Raw genomic sequence first — 27,026 nt, 5'->3', positions numbered from 1 at the left:
TGCAGTTTTGCCTTCAGTGCAAGCTCCAGATGTCTGGACATGAAAGAGGTAAATGGCATATTGATGTCTTCTTATACTTCTATCAATTGAACATCACAACTTTTTTTTTTTTTGTTCTTAAATAACTTGTATGCTTTCATGTTTTTCATAATAGGAATTATAAGCCAATTTACTGTACTCTTTGTATTCCTGACTGCCTGTATAACTTAGTCCAAAATATGACCATACCAGAATTACAGCCTTTAAATTTAAGACCTAATAGGTGATCATGACTGTACTTCTTAATTCTGGAATTACAGTCATGCCTCTATTTTTAAATTTTTCAATTGCTACTCTAGAGTTTACATGTTACTGTAAAATTGGTTTTCAACAAGATTGTTAACAATTGTTAATTTAAAAAAAAGAGGGGATATAGGTATCTCCAAAAACTCAAAAATGAAATAGGTGGCTTGAGGTTAAAATGCAATTGCAAAAAAACATAAACAATTGTTAGGTTTGAGACATAATGTTGATATTATTTCCTCAAGTTTCCATTTTAACTTTTCAAAATACTAGATGCATGCATATGTATTCAATGCAAATATAAGACACTGTTACAATAGGATATTTATGTAAATATATTTCTTCTTTCTACTCTCTGCTGCCCCACTGTAAGGCCAGTCATGGTTATTCTGCAGCTGGTCATTTTTTCTTAGATTGATATTCTGCAAACCTTACAAGGTCAAAATCATGTTAATTAACAATATGAATTTATTGTGGTAATATACCTTTCATTCCTCCATTTCTGACACTTCCGTGATCATTTACTGTGTTGACTCTGAACTCTGGTTGGCCACATACTTTAATCTGAAACTAAATATTTTAAAAAATAAAATACAAAGTTTTTGTATCAGTTAAGCCTACAATTGCCATCATTTTTACCATTTGATGCCTTCTTGATTCTTGCTACTCCTTAAAATAAGCTCAAGGATGGCTGTTCTATCTGCAATATCTATAAAATTTGCAACCATGTAGTGTTGGCTACAATATGATTCCATTAGACATCGCCATGATTACTGATCTACTGCATGAAATTAAGTTTGGTACTGTTCTTTAAATTATGCTTTAAATATTTCTGTTGTAGGAGACAGGCTTATGGAATGGCAACCAAATGACTAATATAATAAATATTGTAATTAATAAACCAATCACAAAGCACAAACACTTGCGTAAAGAAAGCTTTGCAGCTGACGCTACGCGCGTATCCCCCAATAGCAGCCCACTGATAAATCATTACACTTGTACAGGTACCGTATCAGCTGTCTGTGAATTTCGTCTGATACAATACCTTTGAAAATTTGCATACTACAGCAATATGATTCCCCCTACCCTAATAACTAATAAAATGAAAACTTTATTATTTTTTGTCAATACCAGGTCAGGACTATATGTAGACTTTCCCTTTTTCCGTTTATCCTTTTGCCTTCTCATCAAAAACCGGGACATTCCCAGACAATTCAGTATCGACCGGAACAAATTAGTAAACCGGTCGGAACACCGCAACTGTCCCGGCCAAACTGGGAGAGTATGGTAAGCCTAATATAACTTTATTTTTTTTAGACACCTAGAGTTTCACTTTGAAAACTCGCATATATTATAACCAGTAATCGCCTAACAATTACATATAACAAATAAACGAATTAATAATTACTATACTTTAATATACCAGAACTTTCACACAGCATGAAACATTATCAGGAAATTAAATATAAGCAAGTAGTTTAAATTGGGTTGATCATAAATGTTTGTTTCTCTATTTTACGCTATAAGTTCACAAGACAAATGAACAACCCTGTGATCTCGAACTGATGTCAAACTTTCACCCGCATAAAGACAGTTATTGTAAGAAGAAATTATTGTTACAACACGTGATCAAACGAAACGTAAAGAAAGTTGTAATTAACGCACAGTTTACTAAGATCACCAACAGAGTGGGTTAAGAATGATAAAGGTTAGTTTTGAATTAAAGAAGTCTAAGTGGTTTTTAAGTATGTGAAATAAGTATAGATTATGTTGTAATATAGAAGTAGAGCAGAATTTGACGAAAACACATCAATTCGAAGAAATAAAATCGCCGATAAAGTATATAAGCTTATGACACACTTGACAAAAAAGCCATAGCATTATTACGAGTTAATAACTGACTAGATAGTCCGAGGATCATAAATTATAAACCAAGTGATTAAAGTTTGGGTAATAAGAAATGCACAATTACATGTTTGTCACGTACTACCATACATTCTTAATAAAAATGTTTGTAATATACTGTCATTAATTGGTTACTATAATCATTACATAAATTTAAAAATAAACTGCCCATAAGGTTAATATTTACTTTAAAGATCACTAAATATATAAATTTAGGCTGTAATTAGAGTAAAATATCTGTCTATACTCAATACGTTTAATAATGACTTAACATATATATACCATATATATTAATTTGTTTTAGCGAAATTTAAAGGTCAGTAAACGTAGTTTTGTATATAAGAGTTAAATTATTGCTATTACTTAGTATACAGTTTGTTCGTTTTTGAATTTCACGCAAAGCTACACGAAAGCTGTGTGCGCTAGCCGTCTCTACTTTAGCAGTGTAAGACCAGAGGGAAGGCAGCTGGTCATCACCACCCACCACCAACTCTTGAGCTACTTTTTTACCAACGAATAGTGGGATTGATAGTCACTATATAACGCCCCCACAGTTAAAAGGGCGAACAGGTTTGTTGTGACAGTATACAGTTATTACATACCGTATTTGAAAAACCATCGAAGTAATTCAGTTTGCTTAGAATAAAATTTTCAAAATGAAAGTTCTTTTATGTCTAAAAATGTAACCTTTACAATATATTTAATATTTATGGAAATCTTTTATTCAAGTAAAAGTTAATTAGAAAAACAATGTTGCTATCAACGGCTTTACAATATTAATGCTTATGGGAAAAGTTTATCAAAAGTAAATTATAATACACTGGCGCTATCTATGTATTTATAATTTATTTAAAATAGATGGTTCACTTTACAAAACTGTTATTGTGTAGAGACGCATAATAAACTTTTTTGTTTTTAGTTAAGTGGTAAGTTTTAAAATTATAGTTATCAAGAATAAAACATTGTTGCTATCTATGTAAGTTCATTACATAGCGATACTCAACATTGTGTATTATCGAGACATTTCAGTTAGCGTAAAACTATTACTGTGTTCAATATACTGTTGTAGTATTTCAGTTGGCTTAAAATGAGTTTTCAAAATGAAAGATCGATTCTACTTTAAAATGTGAGTTCATTATTATCTTGGTTTGTTTTGCATTTCGCGCAAAGCTACTGGAAGACTATCTGCGCTAGCCGTCCCTAATTTAGCAGTGTAAGACTAGAGGGAAGGCAGCTGGTCATCACCACCCACCGCCAATTGGGATTGGCCATCCCATTATAACGCCCCCATGGCTGAAAGGGCGAGCAGGTTTGGAGTTATGGGGATTCAAACCCGCGACCCTCACTTTACGAGTCGAGTGCCTTAACCACTTGTCCATGCCAAGCCAAATTATCTTGTGCTTCAAAATATTGTTGCTTTGTATTAGACGAATGTTTCAAATATTGTATGATCAGGTGACTGACAATGGCCAGTTTTGAGTAGCGTAACAGAAGTGATAAGTTTATTTTACGGCGCTTTTTAAATGAAAGACAGGACAAAGGTCATGTTTGGGTTAACATTTTCATCATTATTTATTACACTTACAATCAATATCATAAATTATACAGAGAAGTACTAATTGTCTAAAATAATCATGTTGGCATCCCCCTTCGCAAAAACAATTTGTAATGTATTATGTTTGTTTACCCATACCAGCCGTTTTTACATATATATTGTTGTTGTTGTTGTTTTTTGACAGAGGTTATTACAAATGCAGTAACCTAGTAAGCCATAGTAAAAACAGTATTCATCTTTGATGCTATAGACATCTTCTTGAGGAAAATTGCCGTGTTTTTGTGATGCGGCCATGGTTACTGAACCTGGGAAGCTTTATTATCCAACAGAGAATTATGAGATTGCATCACAGCATTTTGTGTTTTATATGGCTTTGGAGTTGGTCAAATTTTTGTTAAGCCTTGAGACCATCACAGACTTGAAATTGCTTTAGAGCTGAATCTATCACAAAACAATAAACCTAATTCCGAGATGAAATGCTCCTGAAATTTGTGATAAAACTTGGTTTCGCTCAATAACCCTCCAAGAATGTATGAATGAGAACTGTTATGTACGTGACATTATTAGCCAATCAGCACTTAGTATTTTTGTATGTGCGAGGCTATTCTAAATAAAGTACAGGAAGCTGCGGCACATCTGAGTTTTGTTGTTTCTCGATAACAAGTGTTTTATGAGAACCCAAGACATAACATGGTGTCAGAAGTGGGGTACTTAATACGACAGACCAATACTCGGTAGGTTTGTTTACACCAATGGAGTAAATATTCAAAGAATTCATACTTTCATCTACATTACATATTTCATAACAATCATCATAATCATTGACATCTTGAAAATAATCATCACATGTGTTTACAAAATGTACATTTCTATTCTTATTTCTACACATGACAGCAAAGTGACCTCTTAATTTACAATAATTACAAGTTTTCTCTAATGCTGGGCATCTTTGTTGACTGTGATGTGGTAGTTTTCCACACCGAGTACAGTTCCTCTGTGGCGGTCTCCGTGTCGTGGCTCCTCTGTAGACCTGTGTGCCTCGTCTTTGCTGGTTTCTGGAACCTTGACTTCTGTGTCGACTACGACCTCTGCTTTGACCTCGACCTCGACGTACATAGTTTACATCTGTTACGGTACTTGTGGATCCTTCGATTTCCTTCAGTGATTCTAGTTTCTGTTCATGGTGATGACATTTCTCTGTAATCTGTTTCAGTGTCAGATCCTCTGACTACAGTCTATCTCTTAATGCTCGATCACTGACGCCTACGCTGATTTGTTTACACAACTGTTGTTCTAGAGTATCACCATACTCACAGTTCTGTGCTATCTCTCTAAGTGCACTGATATACTGGGACACAGTCTCACCTGGTTGCTGCTTTTGGTCCTCAAACTTTTTCATGTACAACTTTGTTACCTTGGTTGGCTGAAAATAGTTGTCGAATTCTCTGATTACATGTTTATAGTTCTTCTGTTGAGCTTCTGTTTGTCCAAAATTGTCGAAAACTGTCGTGTATTTCGACCCGAGTGTATACAACAATATAGACACTTTACGTTCTTCTGTTGCCTCTGATAACCCTGATGCCATGAAGAAAATCCGCAAATCTTGTTTGAGATTCTTCCATGCCGCACTAGCATTCGTCTTGTCATTAAAAACAGGTGGCTTGAAACTTGCCTCCGCCATTTTTCTGGGTAGAACACGTGTGTTTCCGCGAGAATCGTATCTCGTACGATTATGTCTGTGTGTTTGTGTTTTTCTTTTAGCAAAGCCACAAAGTCTATCTGCTCAGCCCACCGAGGGGAATCGAACCCCTGATTTTAGCGTTGTAAATCCGGAGACATACCGCTGTACTAGCGGGGGGCACGATTATGTCAATTTACAGTTTGTGAACGTAAAGTTTGTATTTATCTTGACTGTGTGTCGCTTCTAAGGCACAATTTAAATAAAACTTCCACTTCTGACAACCATGTTATGTCTTGGGTTCTCATAAAACACTTGTTATCGAGTAACAACAAAACTCAGACGTGCCGCAGCTTCCTGTACTTTATTTAGAATAGCCTCGCACATACAAAAATACTAAGAACTGATTGGCTAATAATGTCACATACATAACAGTTCTCATTCATATATTCTTGGAGGGTTATAAGTACCCCATATGAACAGGGTAAAGGTGCAGTGCGTATGAAAATAGACACACAGGCAGAGTGTAATATATTGAGTAAACAGTCATTTGATCGCATGGCACCTCATAGTTCATTATCTTTTCTAAGTCACAGGTAACCATAAAAGCATTTGGTAATCATAAGATCACACCTGTTGGAAAAACTACATTTACTGTTATTCACAAAAGCAAAATCTATGATATTGATTGTGAAGTTGTTGATGGTGATGTACCTAATCTTCTTGGAGGTGAATCTAGTACTAAGTTGGGGTTAATACAAAAAGTAAATGCAATTTGTACTTATGTACAAGGCAAATACTCGCATGATCGGAGTTCACAACATAGGCTACCTCCAGGTCCCGAGATTCCCACTGTTCAAAGCCCCCCTCATGAATCAACACAAGTACGCCCCCTTCGATTGATAAATCAAATAAGTGTACTAAAACCCAGACTCAGTCAGACTCCGAGTTCCTAGCCCGGCTTCCTAATATAAACAAAGTGCTACAGAGTATTCGTGAAATTTTGCTTCAGTATAAAGACAGATTTCCCACAGACAGAGTAGGCAGAATACCGGGAAAATGTACGTTGTCTATTGACCCAGATTACAAAGATGGCCCTGTGTCACAGGCTGCTAGGCCGATTCCTGTAGCGATGAGAGACAGAACCAAAGTACAGTTAGACTTTTTAGAGTCACAAGGGATCATTTCGAAAGTACCAGTTGGTATACCGACACCGTGGTGTAGTCAACTACATGTTGTACACAAGAAAGACGGAAACTCGGTGAGAATTTGCATTGATCCTAAGTTTCTTAATAAAGCACTACTGAGAGAATACCACCCTATCAATACACTAGAGGATGTACTTACCCGTATTAATGGAAGCAAGTATTTTACTGTCCTAGATGCGAACATGGGATACTATCAGCTACAGCTCGATGAGAATAGTCAGTTATTTACCGCTTTTAACACTCCGTGGGGTCGTTATATGTATTTCGTTTTACGTTTGCCGATGGGAATTAAGTCGAGTCCTGAATTGTACCAAAGAGCGATGGAAGAAATATTTCAGGAGCATGATCATGTGAATAACATTTTTGACGATATGCACTTAATGAACCGTTGACATTGTCATGTGACGCATCACAAGGTGGACTAGGTGTTGTGATATTACAAAACAATCAACCAGATGTCTATGCATCTAAAACACTAACACAAACAGAAAGAGCGTATGCACAAATAGAGAAAGAACTATTAGCAGTTGTATTTGGTTGCAGAAAATTTCATCACTTGTTATATGGCCGAAATGATATCACAGTGGAGACAGATCATTTGCCATTGGTCCGTATTCAAGACAAACCATTGGGACAAGTTCCGTTACGACTACAGAAAATGCTTTTAAAACTACAGCCCTACAACATCAGGTTAGTCGGAAAACCAGGTAAAGACATACCTATCGCAGATGCATTGAGCAGATTTCCAGTGAAAGATGAATATCCTGGCCTGGTAGATGATATGCGAGATTGTCAAGTTTTCGCAACTGAAGTCGCAAGTTTGTCTGCATTCACCGAAGAAAAGCAACAAGAGCTAAAGATCGCGACAGAAAATGATACAGAATATCGAATTCTCAAAGAACAGATTGTGAAAGGATGGCCCGAAAATCGAGACGAGGTACCACCAGAAGCAAGGCCATATTAGGATTTCCGAGAAGAGCTGACAGTATATGATGGTATATTATTCAAAGGAGAGAGAGTCATGATACCAAGGTCAATGAGACAAAACATACTGAAACTCGTACATCAAAGCCATCAAGGAGTTGTGAGATCAAAGCAGCTTGCACGTGACATTTTATTTTGGAAAGGAATGAACAAACAAATCGAAGACACTGTCTCAAAATGTACCACATGTCAAACAATGAGAAATGCACAACAAAAAGAACCAATGATCAGCACACCTACACCAACGTTGCCATGGCAATGTGTTTCAACAGACTTATTTGAAAACCAAGGAACACATTATTTAGTAGTAGTTGATCATTACAGTGGATATTTGGAGATCAATGAATATGAAAAAGAGATCACATCCGAACAAACAGTTCAGAAGTTGAAGAAACTTTTCACTACGCAAGGCATACCTCAGATTGTGTATTCGGACAATGGTCCACAGTATGATGCTAAAGAGTTTAAAGATTTCAGTCAGATCTGGGGATTTAAACACCAAACATTCAGTGCCCGATATCCACAAGCAAATGGACTGGCGGAACATGCAGTTCAGACAGCGAAAAGACTTGTTATAAAATCTCTGAAAGAAAAATCAGACCTGCATTTAGTATTGTTAGACTACCGAAATACACCAAAAGATGCAAAAATTGGATCACCAGTGCAAAGATGCATGAGTCGTAGAACCAGAACGAGGTTACCGACAAATGAGAAGTTGCTTATTCCACAAGTGATAAACAGTGATAAAGTGACGTCAGAAATCGACATTCAGAAACAGAAAAATAAATCAAGATATGATCAGAATTCAAAACCACTGCCACCACTGGATCTTGAAAAATGTGTAAGATACAGACATGAAAACAAGTGGATGCCAGCTCAGTTATTAGGGCAAGCTGAGAAACCCCGAAGCTACATATTACAAACACCAGCAGGCAGGATGATTTGTAGAAATCGTAGACATTTATTGCAAACAAATGAAGATGATGTCTATCACAGTGCTCGACAGAGATATCTTAGAAGAAAATCACAAGATGATTTGATTGCAAAAGAGTCTGTTCCAGAAAATGTGCCAAATATCCCTAAAACACCCCCAAGACAAAATATGTCTCAATCAGGGTCACCCAGAGCTAGCCATATATGTAAATCTCCACAATTGAAACAAAGTATTACACGTGCTAAAAATCAAAATCAAATGCAAAATATTGCTCCTGCTCAAAAGAGTGAAATTGTAACAAGAACAGGTAGAATTTCTAAAGCTCCTACAAAACTAAGAGATTTTGTTATGTGAATTGTTAAAATGAGCAAGAATGTTACAAGAAAAATGTAATACTCAATGTTTGAGAATAAGAGTTGTAAAAGAAAGAATACTTTTGTATTTGTAAGAGTTAAAATACTCTTGTATTTGTGTAGTAGTTTGGTAGAATTTTTTTACTTCATTTTATATATTATTATGTTGTTATATCTGATTGATATAATGTGTTATGTAGTTAGTAAAAAAAAAAAGGGCCCAGTTTTTAATGTTAAAGAAAAATTTAATTTTCTGTGTATTTACACTTATCGTATTAAAAGAAAAATACATTTATCATATTACCAAAATAGACATTAATAACAACATACAACATAGTTTATTATGTCTTTTGATGTTATAACTATAAGATATGTAAATCCAAATTTATGTAACAATAGTTAATCGTCTTAATTGTTAAAAAAAAAAAGGGGGAGATGTTATGTATGTGACATTATTAGCCAATCAGCACTTAGTATTTTTGTATGTGCGAGGCTATTCTAAATAAAGTACAGGAAGCTGCGGCACGTCTGAGTTTTGTTGTTACTCGATAACAAGTGTTTTATGAGAACCCAAGACATAACAAGAACCACCTTATGTCCAATCGATGACATGCTTGAGAAAGATTTTTGTGTAATCCTCTCAAAACATTCACACAAAACAGCCATGTTCTCGCAAGGCCTTTTTCACTTTTGTTAAGCGATAGTAATTAGTCATTCAAATATCTGAAGGTACAAATATGAAAATAAAGAAGTTATAAAACTACTGTAGAAAAATTAATATTTATTAACAACAATCAACATGGGAAAAAGGACTATAAAGTACAAACACAAACAAGTTTGAGTAAGAAGCTATATCAACATGAAGACTGAAAAAGGAACATGTAGAAAATAATTCCATACTGAAAAGTGAACAGTCAGAATCTGTTTGAGTGTAGTCAAACACAAAGCTACATAATGGACTGTTTGTGGTGTGCTCATTACAGATGTTGAAATTACACTTCTGGCATTATAAGTGCATACTTATTGCTGCCAACAGGAGGAAAACAGAGAGGTTACACAGCTTAAAAGATATATTAAAATAGTTTCACATAAAGGAGCAAACTACTTCTCGCTCCAGGTGTAGGAAATTTAATACATTATGTTTCTTGATAGTGGCTGCAAGTAATTCTAAGACACTGCTGTTTCTTTACAATAACTTGAAATCTGTAAGATATGAAACAAGGAAGTTGCTCTTCCAACCACTGATTGTTTTACTGTTAGATGTACACGACTGTTAATTTTAAGTTTAATATGAGAGTATTATTTAGTTTGTATTGTGCAAGCGTTAAAGTAACTTACTTAAAAAAAATAGTTATGAGAAAGTTTCTTACCTAGCTGTTTGCATCGTTCAGTTGTTGTGAACTGACGTCAAGTATTCAAACCTTCTGAATTTTTCTCTTAATATTAGTGACCATTTTTATTTTATAACGTCTCATTAGTATTTGTGAATTTATCGAGTTTTTAATGACCAAGTACAGCACTTAAAAATTCCTTGGAGGAAAATCATAATAGTTTTGAACGAAAGAGCACCTATTTGACCTTGAAACATAGGCACAAGTATAGTTTAATTGATACTTAGCCAAACACTGTTTCTCAACTTGGTTGTCATGGTGTGATATAATTGCCAATATTTCAACTTCAAAAAGTCATAAGATAGTGATTGAAACACATCTTTTTTTTCTGTACTTTTGAACTGTAAATAGCAGTATAGCTATCAGTTCATCAAAGATTGGCATAGACGTAAACAAAGTGATAAAAACTGAGCTAAGTGATATGTTACTAGAAAGAAAAACATTTATGAACAACTTCTGCCACAGTTACACTCCTGATTCTTTTAAGACTTTCTTCATCATTATACTTCAGTTAAATTATAATATTACAGTATAATAGTACAAGAAATGAGTTTTTGGTTATGAAATTTAAATTATTTTGCTTCCAACCATATCAAATATCATTTCAAGCATACTGTGTTTGTACCCTTGAAATATCAGAATATAAAAAAAAATTTAACCCTTTCACAGCAGGTCATTATCTATCAAACATAATGAACAACATTGTTATAGATTTGTATAATTAGTGGCTTTATGAAGGTTATCCTTCAAACATAATCAAAAACGTTGTCATAGATTTGTATAATTAGTGGTTTTATGAAGGTTATCTATCAAATATAATGAACAACTACATTGTGTTAGTGGCGAGGTGATACCAAGAAACTGTGGACATGACTAACCTTGATATATTTATGGTGATTTGCATATTCCTGTAGATGTACATATAGGTTCTGTTTTTGGATGTTGTTTTTTACAAGTGATGTTTTTATTACTTTACATAAAACTAGTTTACACTGTGGACCCACAGATGCAATTATTCTGGAAGCTGCAGAAGTTGAGGTAAAGGAACCAGAAATAGCACAAGTAAATAGCATTTAGGGAAAGAGTTCTCCTCAAAATATTTTGAAACATAAGTGCAAGACACAATAATATTGTAGCTTTTCAAATAGGTTTAGTTTCTGCCAGTATACATCCATAAAACTTTTATGATAAATAATACAATTAGCAGCATATCCATGTTTAATCTCATTAGAACGGTCACTCTTCACATATTCTGCTGTGTGTTTGGCTCCCAGTTCATTTTCATTGATTACAAACTTAATAATTTCATCAGTCAAGATGTGTTGTAAAGTTTCATTGCATTGTAAGGAAGTAAATTTTGTAAACTCTCTATATATAATTTTATCCTGCTTTGACTGCTTGATTAATCTACATTGTCTTATAAGATAGAGCTAACTAAGGCAGTTCTTTATTTCTGGAAATTCCATTTGTCTCTTTCCCAGATGGAAAAGCCTACTGATATATAAAGAAAAATAAATTCAAAATATTTGTTCCTTGTTTCTGCGGTTCAAATGTGTCAATTTTGGATTTATGTCAGAAGACACAGTAGACAGGCTCTCAGAAAACAAGATAAAACCTATACAGAAAGAGGTAAGTACCTTTATTAATATTGGCTTCTAACTTTGGTTTTGAGTAATCTACAGCAAATTTACAGGTTATTTTTATGCTTAAAAATTTAATGCCATTTTCTTCTCCACTTCTATGGCGTTAATTATAAAAAATACAATTAATCAATATAAATCTTTTTATCTCCAGGGACAGGCACATTCTCTTTAAAATTTTAGGGACTAGAAGGGAGTAGAGCTTTTTTGTTTACATGTAAACAAATGCAAAATTAATGAAGCCCTACTTATACAAGAATTAAAGCCATAATTGAACCAATATAAAGGAATACCTTTATTCCTGTACTAATTAATAACCTAACATCCAACTGCAACGCCCCTACAATCCTGTATTTGTTTATACTCTCGTTTCTATGGCAAGTGTCCAGCAGAAGTCAGTTGCAAACTCTCTCTGTTAACCAGGTTGAAATGTTGTTTTCCGCTTATCAATAACGTGTTAATACCCATACCAGATGTTCTGAGATACACTTCAGCAAATTGTATCTCCAAAATGGTATAGCATAGTAAGGTAAAATTGCACAGGGTAAGGGAACCGTGGTATTCGAAATACTACAGTTGTTACATGGTGCCACTATATCATGATGCATGATCAATCACAGTAAGTGTTCAACATGCAACTCCTCCAGCATACAGAGTGTATTGGTTCACTTCAAGAATGCACGTTTCATCTGGTATGCTGACTACTTCCCAGACAGTTGCATCTTTAATATCTTTAACTGTGTGAAGCTTCTGGCTTCAAGATACTCCCAAAACTTATATTTGGTCTTGTAAATGAGGTAGTCATTGACATAGAAAGTGATGTGTAAATGATTTAGTCTGTGTTAGTACTCCTCCAAAATGTGTTTCATGTGTTTACCAATAACCAGAGTGGCACCATCTCAATGAAGATTGTAGTGTCACATTTGTTGTTGCAGAATGAGGGAACCATGCTGGTCGTGTAAGCATTTCATGGTATTGTGCAAGTATGCAGTCCTTCTGAGAAGTAAGTAATTTAACATAAATTATGTATTATAATATTATTATTAGTCAGACAAAGCATAGTTTTTATAGCCTTCTATGTTATTTGGTTACAGAGCCATAAACTATAAAATCAGAATTTTCTTGCCATGCCCACCTGCCACATCGTCTCTTTAACAAATTGCTGGTTGTTCTTAATGACATTTTACACTGTGCTATTTATTACCAAAAAAATACAATAAAATGCAATATTGTGTTATTTTCCATTCAGAAAATTGTCTTTTGAGCTTTCAGTTCAAACTTTATTCCCATGGTCAAAAAATTTTGTCTACAAAAGATTTTTAATGGTTATTGAAAATTTATGATATTTTGTGAAGGTACAGAAAATCATAGAATGGAAAGTAAAGATCAGTTAGGAGTCACAGGCTTGTCAGTTTGACTGAGCCTGTTGCAAGAAAGTTAATCGTAGACCATTCGTACCACTCCATTCATAATATTATTTTTTGACATGTTTTGCATTTGTGAAAGTTAAATGGGTGGATCCTACAGCCAGTTACCTCCATTTACTTGCTGGTCAGTGAATCTCGAAAGAAACTGATTTTATCTGCATCAAATTGAACAGCAGTTTCCATCTTTACCTGTCAATTTGCTTTCGAAAATGTTTCTGACAAGTATTTATTGGTTAATAAATTTCAGAAATGTTTGCAATGTAAAACAATATTGAGGATGTCCTTTAAAACCTCAGAAATGTTGACAGCACAAAACAGTACTGAAGATATTCTCTTAAAATACCAGAAATGTTGGCAATACAAAACAATATTGAGGATATTCTCATAAAATCTCAAAAATGTTGGTATTACAAATCTATATTGAGTACTTGACTTGCCTTCTTATGATTCAAATTTCTGTCATCAGACATGTTCATTCTTTCAACAATGGGGGTATTATAATGTGATGGTCAATCCCATTATTTATTGATAAAAATGTAGCTCAAGAGTTGTCAGTGGGCTGTATTGACTATCTGCTTTCTCGCTTCCCATTGGCACAGTGGTATATCTGTGAACTTAAAATGCTAGAATCTGAGATTTGATACCTGTGGTTGGCAGAGCACAGACAGCCCAAAGTGTTACTTTGTGTTTAATTTCAAACAAAAGCTACCATCTCTCTAATTTACTACCTCTAACTTAGAGATGTCTAGCACAGGTAGCCTTTGATTAGCTGTGTTCAAAATTCACAAACAAATAAAGCAAGTGGTCACCAACTAACTTGGTAAGAAATACTCTCAGGTAATTTTATTTTTGAATTTACTAAATGCTAACATTTGTAACTGTTTTAGTCAAGATGTAGAAAAGTGTGTGGTGACACTCTGTGTTAATTACATTTTAATTATTGGCTTAGTGTCCTTCAGCAGAACTGAATGAAATGTTGTGTTAATACAGACACTTTAGTGTTTAATTTTAAAAGTTTATGTTTTTGTGATTGCTCTACTCAGACACCAGAATGATGTCTTTCAGAAACACCAGAATATTGAGATAATTTGACTTTTGTGTATTGTTTTTCTACAAGTAGTTTTAATAACAAGCTATGAATTTTCTACCTAAATCCACTGTGCTGCCTCATTAGGTGAATCTTTCAATAAAGGTACTTAGGTTTCATGTTACAGAGTGCTGTATAAAACAGTATTTTTTATTAAATGCTTTTGGTATATATATAAATTTAAAGAAATATATTTTTCATTAACTTATAATATACTTAATTCACTCCCCAACCTAAATGCACTGTGAGTATGAAAACATTACTTCTTGGTCAAAGGTCACTCTTGCTATTCATAGAATATCAGTATTTTCAGAAAAAAGGCCAGTTAAAATGTGTATAATTACAGATTAACACTAGTTTCAAATTAAAGATTAATCATGAAGTTGGTAATATTTCAAGTTTCAGGTTAAAGAGATCAGTCATGATATCATTAGTTTCTGGCCAAAGATTAGTTGTAATGTCAGTAGCATATTAGTAGTTTCAGATTAGGTGCTAGTTACAATATTGGTAAAATATCAATAGTTTTTGGTTAGGTTAATTGTAATGTCATTAGAATACCATTAGTTTTTGGTTTGTTCATTTGTAAAGTCTCTAGAATATTAGTTGTTTCAGGTTAATTCAATTGTAAAGTCATTAGGATAACAAGAGTTTAAAGTCAGAGGTCAGTTGTATTGAGAATAGTATATCAGTAATTTCAGCTAATAGATCAGTCATAATATCTATAGGATATTCATGGTTTCAGGTTAAAGGTCAGTAGGATATTAATGTTTCATATTATAAATCAGTTTTAATGACAGTAGTTCCTAGTTAGAGGCCAGTGTTAGCTCGTGCTGAAAACTATGAAAACAATAGTATGAATAAGACATTATGTTAAAAGGAAATGTATAGCTTCTTTCACATGCAAAAGTCTGGGGCATTATTTTTAGATTTAGAGTCATTTGATTAAAGGTTTAAAAATTACCTTTAGTGTTTTAAATTATGGACTGATTATATTTAAAAGCAAGTATTAATTTTAATAAAATACATTTACCTGTTTCATAAAACAGATCTAATCATGACTAAATGACAGTATCTGAAATGTCATTACTTAGTTTCCAAATGCCCTTGATGTTCAACAATAACATCAGGCAGTTATAATCTTTGTCTTGTTTATAAAACATATCTGAATAAACAGAATTGTCATTACTTGGTTCCTGTTTATAGATATTTATTTAGACTTATTATAGAGTTAATTACACTCCGTCTTTTGTGAACAAATAAAATAAATCTAAAGTTAATCATGGTTGTATAAACTTTTATTACTTCAGTTTCCAACTGTCATCAATATATAAGAAAACAGAGTATCACAGACTAGTTTATTTGAAATCAAGTAGTATAAAAATCTATCATCCCATTTTTTCTTTTCACCTCTAAAAAAACTTGAAGATTTTTGACTTCAAAGTTGTACAAAAGAAATAGTTTTGTGTATTCATCTGTCTAGCAGTAGATGATTTTAAGATGATTTTGGTCATTTTACTGAAAAGAAAATAATATTGCCAGTTTTTATCCGGGTAAGTAAAAGGTTATGCAGCTTGAAACGTATTTTTTAATCTAATGTTTCTGTTATAAATTATGTGTACGTAGATATCCATACACTCTTTTGTTTCTTTCCAAATTTTAAAGTATTTAAATATGTATACTTTTATATGCATGTAATGAATACAAATCTAATTTGACATAACTAAATAAATCTTTTAAAGAACTCTTTAGTAAGTGTAGAGGTTTATTTTAGTATGAACTTTATATTATGTCTTTGTTAACTTGATGCTACTACTGTGAGTCTTCATGTTTATTTTGTCTGTGTTTAGAGTTGTTGAACAGCTGTAACTGAAGAATTCTAAATGCAATGTAATCCTTGCACACTGCAACTAATACTTGGAAATATATATGTATATACATCATTATCAAGGTTTGGTTGTTCTCTTAGTGCATAGTATTTGAGAATGTATAATTTTAAGCAGATAGCCCAATGTGGCTTGGCTATAAGAAAACGTTTATAATTTTAGAACATGTGGTTGTTATCTTACATGGAAGTAAGTGATCTGTGATTCTTGATTATTGTGAATAAAAGATAAATGCATATAAACAATGAATATTTTTCACTACTACACTGACTATAGACATTTCATTATAGTGCTAAATTGTCTTTTAAAAATATATAAAAAAAGTTTTTTTTTGTTGAAAGGAAGGTTATAGCTATATTGACCAAGTATGTTAGAGATTTAAATTAAAAAAAAAATGTGGATCTGTTAGCAGAGAAATGGTATGTGAGATGTATGTATTAGTTTGAAACAAAGGGATATATGAATGATATATAGATTCAAGTACTAATGATATGATATTTGAAGTTTACTGTTAACAAATGGTTGAAATTATATGAAAATGTAAGTAATTCATATAAAAATCTTGAGTTATGTTTTGATACGTTTTCTTTTTAGCATTTCCTTTTATCCTAAAGATCCAACCAACCACTTGTATGTCGTACAAACTATTAACTAGTTCTTCAGGAACACTTCAAGAACAGTTTGGTTTGATTTACCTGAAAATAAGTTGAAGAATTGTTCCTTCTTGCCACTGTACTGTGTGTCATGTTTAAGTGATAGAGACTCATCATTAATTACAAAATTAAATGTTATGTATTTTTGTGAATTATTGTTATGCAGTTTATATGTTTAAAATTATTTTTTAAATCTTCTTGTTAATCAAAATATTTCCTAGAGATTGGTAATTTTTGCACAAATTGTATTGTGATAATGTTTTAAGAGTTTCAAAGAGTATAATACTGTGTTTTCTGTATTCCTGGTTGAAAAGCATTAAGTTATGACTTAGAGAAAATTAAAGTAATCAACAAATATTAAGAAAACGTTTACTGTGGCAGACTTAACTACCTTTATCCTAAATTAAAGCTTGTTGTTAAAGAATTCAGAAAAACAGATAATTCACTAATCATTCCAGAGAGGAATTTTTATTATTCTTTAAACAAATTAACATGGGAACAAGAAGTATAGTTTCTTCACTGAGTATAGTTAATAAATTGGTAACATTGGCAATATATTATTAGCATTTAATCAGTGATGTCGAGAAAACCCACTTGTAGAGAAATATATATGCAAAAATGGCTCATTTGGGTTGATGACAGAAGAAGGTCAAAACGTTGTTCGCTCTTCTATGTAAAATATTTTCTCAACCCAAATGAGCCGTTTTTACATATATATTATTAGCTTTTGTTAGCATTGAAGCCCGTAGTGCCAGAAATGTTTCAAAGTCTGTTTATGGAACTTGTTTACAGTTACGTTAACAACATATTTTTCATTAAAGTTGACATAGAGCATCCAAAGATGTGCTTAAATGTAATCTATGGGATTTGAAACCAGACTTGTTTATGGTTATGTTGACAATATATTGTTACAGTTGGTTATATTGACTCACAGCAGTCAAGGATGAGCTGAAGGTGGTCTGTAGGATTTGAAATAAGTTTTTCATGGTTTTGTTAGTATATTGTTAGTTACACTTGGTTATGTTGGCAAACAACATTCAAGTATGTCTATGGAATTTGTATCTATATTTTTAACCATGTGTGGTGTTTTTTTGTTTCTAAATATTCCTGACAGCATAATAACAAATTATCCTGCATCAGTACAAAGTGTGGTCCAGTTGTGTGTATAATATTTTACATGAGTGTCATTTGAAGATGTATTAATGTGACACTAGATTCAAATTTGTTGAACTAAACCACAGTAAGATTTCCACTTCTGTTTGTGCTATATCTTCTCATTCCATAACTAAACAGCAGAGCTGAATTTCCTAATGGACATGATGCATAGCTAATTGAAAAATAAGAAAGGTGTATATGGCATAAAAACCATGTCTCTCCTAAGAACTTACAGATGATTTCCTAAAGAATTTGTTTATTTTGAATGTTATGCAAAGCTACACGAGGGTCACCAATTTAGCACTATAAGACAAGAGGGAAGACAGCTAGTCATCCCCACTAACTGCCAACTCTTGGGCTACTCTTTTACCAATTAATAGGTGGATTAATTGTGCCATTATAATGCCTCCACAGTTGAAAGGGCAAGCATGTTTTGATGTGACAAGGTTCCAACCTACAACCCTCACATTACAAGATGAGTACCTCAGCCACCTACCTGTACCAGGTTTTCCTAAAGAAAGCCAAGAACAGTGTATCTGCATTTTCTGATAGATGTGATGTGTAGCTAATTGTTGTTACTTGGTTTACTTGATATTTCAAGACAGTTTTAACAACACTAGTCATATAGCACATCTACAGCCTTAACAATGGTATAACTCAAATAAACTGCTATTTATCTCTGTTTATTTTCCATTATCTTAAAAACTTATTTATGTGTTTAAATTCAAAAGTGTAGTAATCATGATACAGAAAATAGGAACTTGTAAATCCTTACTGACTGCAATAATTTCCATGAAATATGTAATTTTGTACTATATCCAGAGATTCTTATGAATATTGTTTTCATTCATCAGCCTGGAAGTTCTAAAGTTTGGGACAAAAATTAAAAAGACACTAATGTAGCATGAATGTTTAACAAAATTTGGTTTTATTTTCCTTTCCTTAGCAAATCATTTCAACCAAATGTTCTATTTAAAGCCTACAACAAGCCTTTTGGTTATTGACAAACTACTACAGGATGTTTTCAAATGAAACATTGCATGAGAAAAAAATACACAAGAACAGAATGAGATATAAACAACATGGTAGTAACAATATAAGGAAGTTGAAAAAATAATGATGAGCTGTTGATTAAGAAATTATAGAATTTAAAAATGATTAAAGATACATAATGCAAGTTTAGAAAAGTTCTTCAATGTGTACTTGTTGTCCTTATCAGTTATCTCAGAAGTAAAAAAAATAGAAAAGATACAACCTTCAGGTATTTCTAAACTGCTATATGATTTATATCACTAAAAATTTATTAGTGTAAAAGTAAACAATTTTTCCAGTGGTATCTTCTGTGAGATAGTTTAGCAACACCAAGAACATGGCAAATTGCCTTTGACAATATATGACTAGTGAACAAAAAAGAATACAATATATGATATTTTAACTGCATGTTGAACACAGTATATGCACTAAAAATAATATGGTGAACTGGAACTATTCACCTTCCTAGACTAAAAAGGAATTAAGCTCATGTTATTTTTTGCTTAGTAATTTATACAGAAAAAAAACACTTTAAATATGAAATACAGGAACATAATGAGGATTTTTTAACAAGAAATGGGGGATAAGAAAGTTTCTGATATGTAACCTCCCCTCATGTCTAGCTTCCAGATATAATGCTGCCCTTTATACTCAAAACGTTTTGCTCAGTGTTAGCTTTGAGGCTTCCATCTACTCTCACATATATCTATGCAATATTGTTGTGTTGTTGCATGCAACAACCCTCTACTAATAGGATTGTAACACTGCTTCCTAGTGCAGCTGGCTCCCTCTATACTCATTGTTCAATCATCACTTCTGAATTTTGCATTCATTCATTGAGATGTGTCTTTTTGCTCGCTCAAATTTCTCAATATCAACATTTTGCTGAAGGATCTATAAAACCAACCACTGTCAAAATATTTTTTTTTTGTTTCAAACAATTGTTCCTTTGTAGACTTTGTTGCTCTTATTTCCCACAACATGAATTACACTGACACAATCACTTAAATACTGTCTAGTGCTGATATCACAACTTTTTTAGATCTAGACAGACTACTACAATAGCATCAGTTGGTTCTTGGTCAGCAGACTGAATGAATGTTGCAGTAGACTCTATCATGTAGCTTGGGCCTATTTAAGTTATTGACATGAACATATCTCATATAGTTCTTGTCCCTGAGAAGATGAGTTTTAGTAAACAATTCTTCCAGGATAAACATTTTATATCCTTTCTTTACTTTTGTTTCGCATGTTATTTTTTGTTTTTGCCAAAGCACAGGATGGTCAGGTGGTTAGGGTGCTTGACTTACACTCTTAGAGTCATTATTTCAAATCTCCATTCCATCAAGCATGCTTGCTCTTTCAGCCTTACGGGCATTATAATGTGATGGTGATGACGTAGCTGCCTTATCCCGAGTTTTCCACTGCTAAGTTAAAGACGAATAGTGCAGATAGTTCTCATGCAGCTTTGCATACAATTCCAAACAAACTAAACTCTTTTTGCCAATTTCATATCAATTTTTCTCCTCATTATCCACATCCATACTAATTTTTTTTATTATTATTATTACTTCACACTCTGGTGCTGGTATGTCTTGTCCTCCTCAACTGGTTGACCATATGCTTTAGCTTACAATAAAGCTGAAGTTCTCTTCTTGAACTCCCAAACTCAGAGTCTCTTCTTAAAGTTTGAGGTACTGATCCATTGTATTTCATTTGTCTTTTTCAAGTTCAGTTTTCTTATCTTTGTCTTACCTTTACTACTATTTTACATTATCAATCCTTCATTAATGTCTTTTTGGTGACAATTCACTGTTCCCCCTGAGGGGTTCTTGGTGAACACACATACTTTTATTTTCTTCTATTGGTGCAGTATCCTATTCATTTTAGTATGTTCTTTACACCTTGGCAGAGTGTAGCCTTCTACACTGCATTTGTGGGCCATGGAGTGTTTAGTTTTCACAGTTCTATCCTCTCCTTCTGTTTCTGTACAAAAAATATTTATCTCTGTGGGAGAAAATTGAGCTTCCTAAGTTGTGCTAACATGCATCTTTTATAGTGAACTCTACATAATCAATGGAACTTCTCATGGGATCCTATCTCCCGGAGTGGTTCCTAAAATCTTGTGTTTTTCTATGGCTTTGTTCTTGTCTGTGCGCTCCTCACATTGATGCTTTTGCCACTTATGACAATTCCAAGCTCCCCTATTTAGGCCTGTTCTGCACCTGTTAGCATTAGTAATGCATGTGCATAGTTAGAACTGGTTCATTCTTTTGCTTACTCTCTATTTGTGTCCTCCCTTGCATTCTCTTCCTCATTCAGAACACTTCATGTTAGGTTCTTCTGGTGGTGCCCTACTGGTAAACTTAATCATGAGTTTGCTTTGTTAAGTTCTCTGACCTATTTCTCTATCTCTTCCACTCAACTGTTCCCTTCTTTAGCATTGTAATTATCCCTTCCATCTAGTCATGTCATCACTCTGGCTTACACATGGAATATTACACAGTCAAGATTCTTCATGTTTAGCATTCTCACTATTTCATTCTGTTTGATCATCCTCTTTAGAAGCTTATCAGCAGAAATTCTGCATTTACTGCCAATGATCTGTTCTTCAGATCAATCCTTCTGTTCCACATCCGTGTTTTTCACATTGATTTTTTATAAGGGCTTTTCTTTTTCAGCTAATGTTTACTACCAGACTGCTCTCATGGCTACTTTTCAGTTTTTCTTTTTCTGTTAATGTTTTCCCATTAGACCCTTATATGCTCTTTCACCTGCATAGCTCTCCCCATCTTTCTAGTTTATCTCACTGGGACCTGTGTTCTCCATGCTCTTACTTAGTCTTCCTGTTCCTTACCAGTTTTTCCTCAAAATTTATTTCCTCCTCCTCCTTACTTGTGACCATCATCGTTCTGATGTATATGCCATGGATTCTTGCATTCTATTCCATCATTCCTGTATCCTTTTTTATCATGGTCATGCTTTTCTCCATAAAACATCTTGAGCACATGAGGGTGATGGTAGTTTCACTCTTATAACTCTTTCTTTCATTTCTCAGCTTTATTTTCATTTAGGTTCCAAATGTTTCCTGTTCCTTTCAAGTGGTCCATTGCAATTTGACTCTCACTTCTTCCTTTTGTGATTCTCAATCTCATCTCTTCCATCTTTGGAATCTTTTACCTGTTACCCTCATTGAAGAGACCCCAAAGTTTAGCCATTTAATGTATTCTTCATTGGATGGAATTTTCTGTCAACATTTCCAGATGTCTTCCCATTATATTCATTGGCTATGCACTTGCATTGTTTGTTGGAGGAGATTGTATTGCTGGCATGTGGATGACCCTTTCCACTTTTGTTGCACACCATCTCCTTCATCCTGCCATTTCTTCCTCAGCAAGCAAAAGACTGCCAATTATTCACTATTTTTCCCATTAGCATACCATCTCTGAGCAGATAAGTCTTTTTTTATTAATGTCCTCCTTTTACAAAGCCCTAAAGTATGCTAGCAAGGGTCGTGCTCAGTGGTGTTTCCTGCCAGGGTATACTTAACTAAAACCTGTAAAGTGTAGGGCCATCCTGGCCAAGTATTGTTCCACATTGCTTAAGATGTTTTTGCAAATCCAGACTGTACCCAGTCATGAGTGAAGCAGGCAAGGTATTCCTGTCCATTCTTCTTGCCTATCTTAAACCCTAGTGTTAAACTTGGTTTAAAAATAGAGTTTTTTAGAGCAATATACTTCTCTAGACTTCCCACCTTGCTTTCATTCCTTGAATTCTTCTAGATGAACATGGGAGTCCTTGATACTCACCATTTTCTAGCTGTTAGTGGTATGATGATTAATAGTTAACTGACAACAAAGTATCCAGGGCAGTTACTTCACTAAGTGTTAATAATCTGAGAAAACATACATAGAAGTTATGAATCTTAGTGAGTTAATACATTATATCAGGTTGTGACTTGCAGGAATATAGTTAGTTCAGCATTTTCAGTAATAGTGTATGATTTTAACTTCCTGTATATTTATTCTGTTTTACAGCAATAGTTTTGATAAAATAATGTAACAAACAACTCAATGAGTGAAATGTTTGTCTAACAAAGTTCATATTTTTAATATTATTTCCTTTTCCCCATTGCCACCACTCCTAGGTAATCAATACTATGAGTTTACAAGTATATTAAAATCATCTTTACTACAAGAACTTTTGTATTTGAGAATCATCACACCAGTGCTTGAAATTTGTACCTGTTCCAATAAATAATGTCCCTACTGTAAAAACCATAATGTGAAAAAAATCAATAACAGTATTGGTTAATTTCATTATTGCTCTTGCTTTATGCAATTAGAACATTATTTTGATCTTGTATTTTCTGTTTTGTCCAATTATCGTGTCCAATGATGGTGATGTAAAAAAAAAAAAAAGTCAAAATCTTGCATGGCTATATTTATATGCAATAAACATCTCATGAGGTTATATCAACAAGAAAAATTAAAATACTACAGCAGCAATTTTGAATCTGTTTAAAGAAATAGAGCAATTGCACTGTGAAAGTAATTAACAAATTCTGTTCCAAATATTTTTATATACCTTACAGTAAAAATGTAAAGTTTGAGCAAAATGCAAATTTGAGATAAAAAAAAAATATATAAACAGCTTTGTAAAGCTTTCTTTCATTACCATTTCTATAATGATAGTGAAATGGCATAACTTAGTTTGTAGATTATGTTTTGGAAGCATCACATACACAAAGTGAATAAAACTGGCAACTTTAGTTAAATAGTAAAATGTAAACATTTTTTTACTTGTATATATGAGCATGAACAGACATGAACACAAGTTTTGTATAGTGTCTTGAAGGTTATTACAGTTGAATCGTCCCCATATGTTACAATTTACACTTTTGAAAGGTGCTGCATCTACAGTTGTTTAGTATCCACATGTCAAGAAACAGTACACACACTGCTTCTCATAGTTTGATCTTTCATGTCTAATGTTTATGTTCAAAGTATTAAATAAAGCAGTATGAATAGTTTCATAACTATCCCTATTCTCTGTTTATTAGTAACTTGTGAAGTAATAATGTAACATAATAATTAACTTCTGATAAAATCATGTTACCTGCATAGATCACAACTAAACATATATCCAGTAATAAGTAGTCAGTTAAGTATTACGTTCAAAATATATCACTTATAATGACTAAACATATTTTACATGGATTAAACTGAATAATTTTAAAGTTATCACTGTTACCTATTATTATACACTTAGATTTACAATCTAATCATACACCAATTTTTAGCATATCTGTCGCTTTCCATTATCAAAATCCTTAAACCAAAATGTTTTATTGATCCAACATATAATTTATTTTGTTAACTTACATTCTACGTTTGGATTACTCCTTTGATAAAAGCAGCCAAATCAACAGTTTTATAAAACATTGATTTAAGAGTGTTATACATTCCAAGTCTTCAATGGCAACTCTTTTTACTTTATATTTTATATAATGTTCAGAATTAATTAATTTGATATGAAAAACAATTGCAATGATGACACATTTCTCTGCACTAAAATTTATTGTAAAAGTGCTGTGTCAAAGTCTGTAAACATCACTGCACTTTCTTTTAACACTGCCACCATATTGAATGTGTGCAGCAGTCAGCTGGTAGACACCAAATTACATCACTCACTTATATATATTGAAATTAACAACTGTAGACAAGTGATACGTCACAATTTCAGTTGGACTGAATCCAAGTAAACAGCATTGTTCTTACAGAAAATTTTTTTTATTAATTAGCTACCTTTACGACAAGTAAGGAATCCCACAACTTTATTGCAATAGGTGTAATATTGCTAGATAAATTTTAAAACACCCCATTTTGCCATCAGGAGTGAAGTACCAAGGTAATGACTAATAAAGCTTACAACTGAAATACTAAATATTATTCACAAACTATTTCACAACCACCCTTGTATTTAAACAGTCCCATGCTTTAAGTTAAAATTAAATATGCTGTCTTTTCCTTCTTCCCTCGTTTGTTTCAAATCAGTCATAAAGTTTACACAGAAACAAAAATACACAACTACCTTTTCTCTTTACATCAGTCACTTATCAAATCATAAAAAGTTACAAAATATTCATCTTCTAACCTTGTTTGTTTTTACACATAGACACTTTCACTCAGGTTGGGAAGAAATCAGTGTTAGAATACCTATATTCTAACTCTCTATACCTTACAAGTAGAACACACTATTTTCCCTTCCTTCATTTGTTTTCATGTGCTTCAAACAGGAAAACTACAAAAGTAAGTCTACTCTCATCTATCATAGATAGTCACTTGCTTCAATTTTGAAGAATATACACTTCCCCTATCATCTTGTCTGTGTTTATAATTTAAAAACACATTTTTTAATGTTGTTTTCCAACAACATTATATGTGTTGAATATTTGTTTTCATCTGATTTACTTTAAAACAGTCACCTGTTTGAAATGAGAAAAAAAACTGAACTTTATCTACCTTTTCACTTCAGTGTTTTCCTTAGATTTATATGGGTTAACATTAGTAATGCTTTTGCACTGCAGAGACTCATCAGTAAGACTGTTCAAAAGTTTATTACAAACTGATTGTAAATTCACAGGTGAAACTGTATCACACTCGTAAGTTACTGGAATATTAATTTGTCTTTTGAGATTTCTTGGTGTGGTTAAGTTAGCTACTAGATTCTAATATATATTTTTACTTGAACTTTTCAGATTTTACATAACAATTGCAGAAATCTTCTCTTTATTCACAAGACATTTTTAACAAGATGTCCATGATTTTGCACGTAGAGCTGGCAATATTGAAGGCCATACTGTTTGTTGTTTTTTTCAGCAGGTTAAAACCTGAAGAAAACTAGACACCAGAAGTTACACAAAGGTAGCATATGAGATAATGTTATATACATTTCTTACTTTATAAAAGTAATTTTAGACAAGCAAAGTATTTTGTTCAATTGTTTTGTTTACATGAAATATAAAATATCTGAAATTATATTTGTTTGTGAATTTTTTACAATAGCTAATGCCTTTTACATTGTTACATTCAATCAGTAAATACAAACTTTTGAAGAAAAATTTCCTACTGATATTGAGTAGATTGGTGATGATAAAAACTAAACAGTTTTTAATACAATGTTTAAAAGATTATTGAAACTCAAAATATGGTGGAACAGTTAGTTTATGGAAGAAAATGCAAACTTTTAACAAGGGGTGGGAGCTACAAAAAGACTATAACAACTAAAAAACAACAACAACACTGCAACTCAATATTTTAAAGACTAACAAAGAAAGATGTTTTAACGTGTCTGTTCCATAGGACTAACTCAGTTATACATAAACATACATAAGGGACAAAATAATATAAAGATATAAGGCAAACCTATGTTTAAAATTAGGAAATACTAAAATTTGTTCAAATAAACAGGAACTTTAGCAAACTTCATAAGCCATTCAATATGCCATTGTAAACATAATATTGTTTGTTCAACTTTGGATAGAATGTATTACTTTATTGATGTGTTACACTGATAAAGATTAATGTACCTAAAATTTCCCCATCATAAATTTTCTAAAACAACAATAAAACTTTTACTACTTCAAGTACACACGAGTGTTACAGTGTTAAAATTGTACTGGGCCAGATAAGAATTGAAAGTTATTTTAGAAGTTTTATGATATTCTTGTAATTAATGGTTATATATAATGGCTTATTCCAAAGTTTTTCTCCTGAAGAAATGAAAGTCTAAACAAACAATACCTGGTAACAAAGCGTGAACACCAATACTTGCTATTAATGAAGTTTGAACTACAG

General features: G+C 32.8%; 1 protein-coding gene and 1 long non-coding RNA gene across 9 annotated transcripts; one reads left to right on the top strand and one right to left on the bottom strand.

Annotated features, from left to right (window-relative positions):
* Window positions 1–9: 9 nt before the first annotated feature.
* On the top strand, window positions 10–26,393 carry LOC143257564 (uncharacterized). 8 transcript variants are annotated; one of them, XR_013031934.1, is made up of 5 exons: window positions 10–48; window positions 1,417–1,569; window positions 11,277–11,328; window positions 11,772–11,919; window positions 16,922–26,380. It is a non-coding gene; the product is annotated as an uncharacterized LOC143257564 (long non-coding RNA). The 8 variants fall into 8 exon arrangements; XR_013031935.1 differs by lacking the exon at window positions 11,277–11,328 and adding an exon at window positions 1,810–1,990; XR_013031932.1 differs by lacking the exon at window positions 10–48 and adding an exon at window positions 12,866–12,933 and having other exon boundaries at window positions 1,293–1,569; window positions 16,922–26,382.
* Window positions 4,959–5,714, bottom strand: LOC143257563 (uncharacterized). Its single transcript, XM_076516436.1, has one exon. It carries the CDS (start codon window positions 5,421–5,423, stop codon window positions 4,971–4,973), a length of 453 nt encoding a protein of 150 aa, XP_076372551.1. The 5' UTR covers window positions 5,424–5,714; the 3' UTR covers window positions 4,959–4,970.
* Window positions 26,394–27,026: the final 633 nt, after the last annotated feature.

The sequence above is a fragment of the Tachypleus tridentatus genome, chromosome 7 (genome assembly GCF_004210375.1).
Source record: "Tachypleus tridentatus isolate NWPU-2018 chromosome 7, ASM421037v1, whole genome shotgun sequence".
Lineage (NCBI taxonomy): Eukaryota > Metazoa > Arthropoda > Merostomata > Xiphosura > Limulidae > Tachypleus > Tachypleus tridentatus.
The sequence above is the reverse complement of the archived record's forward strand: the minus strand, read 5'-3'. Positions and strand labels throughout refer to the sequence as shown.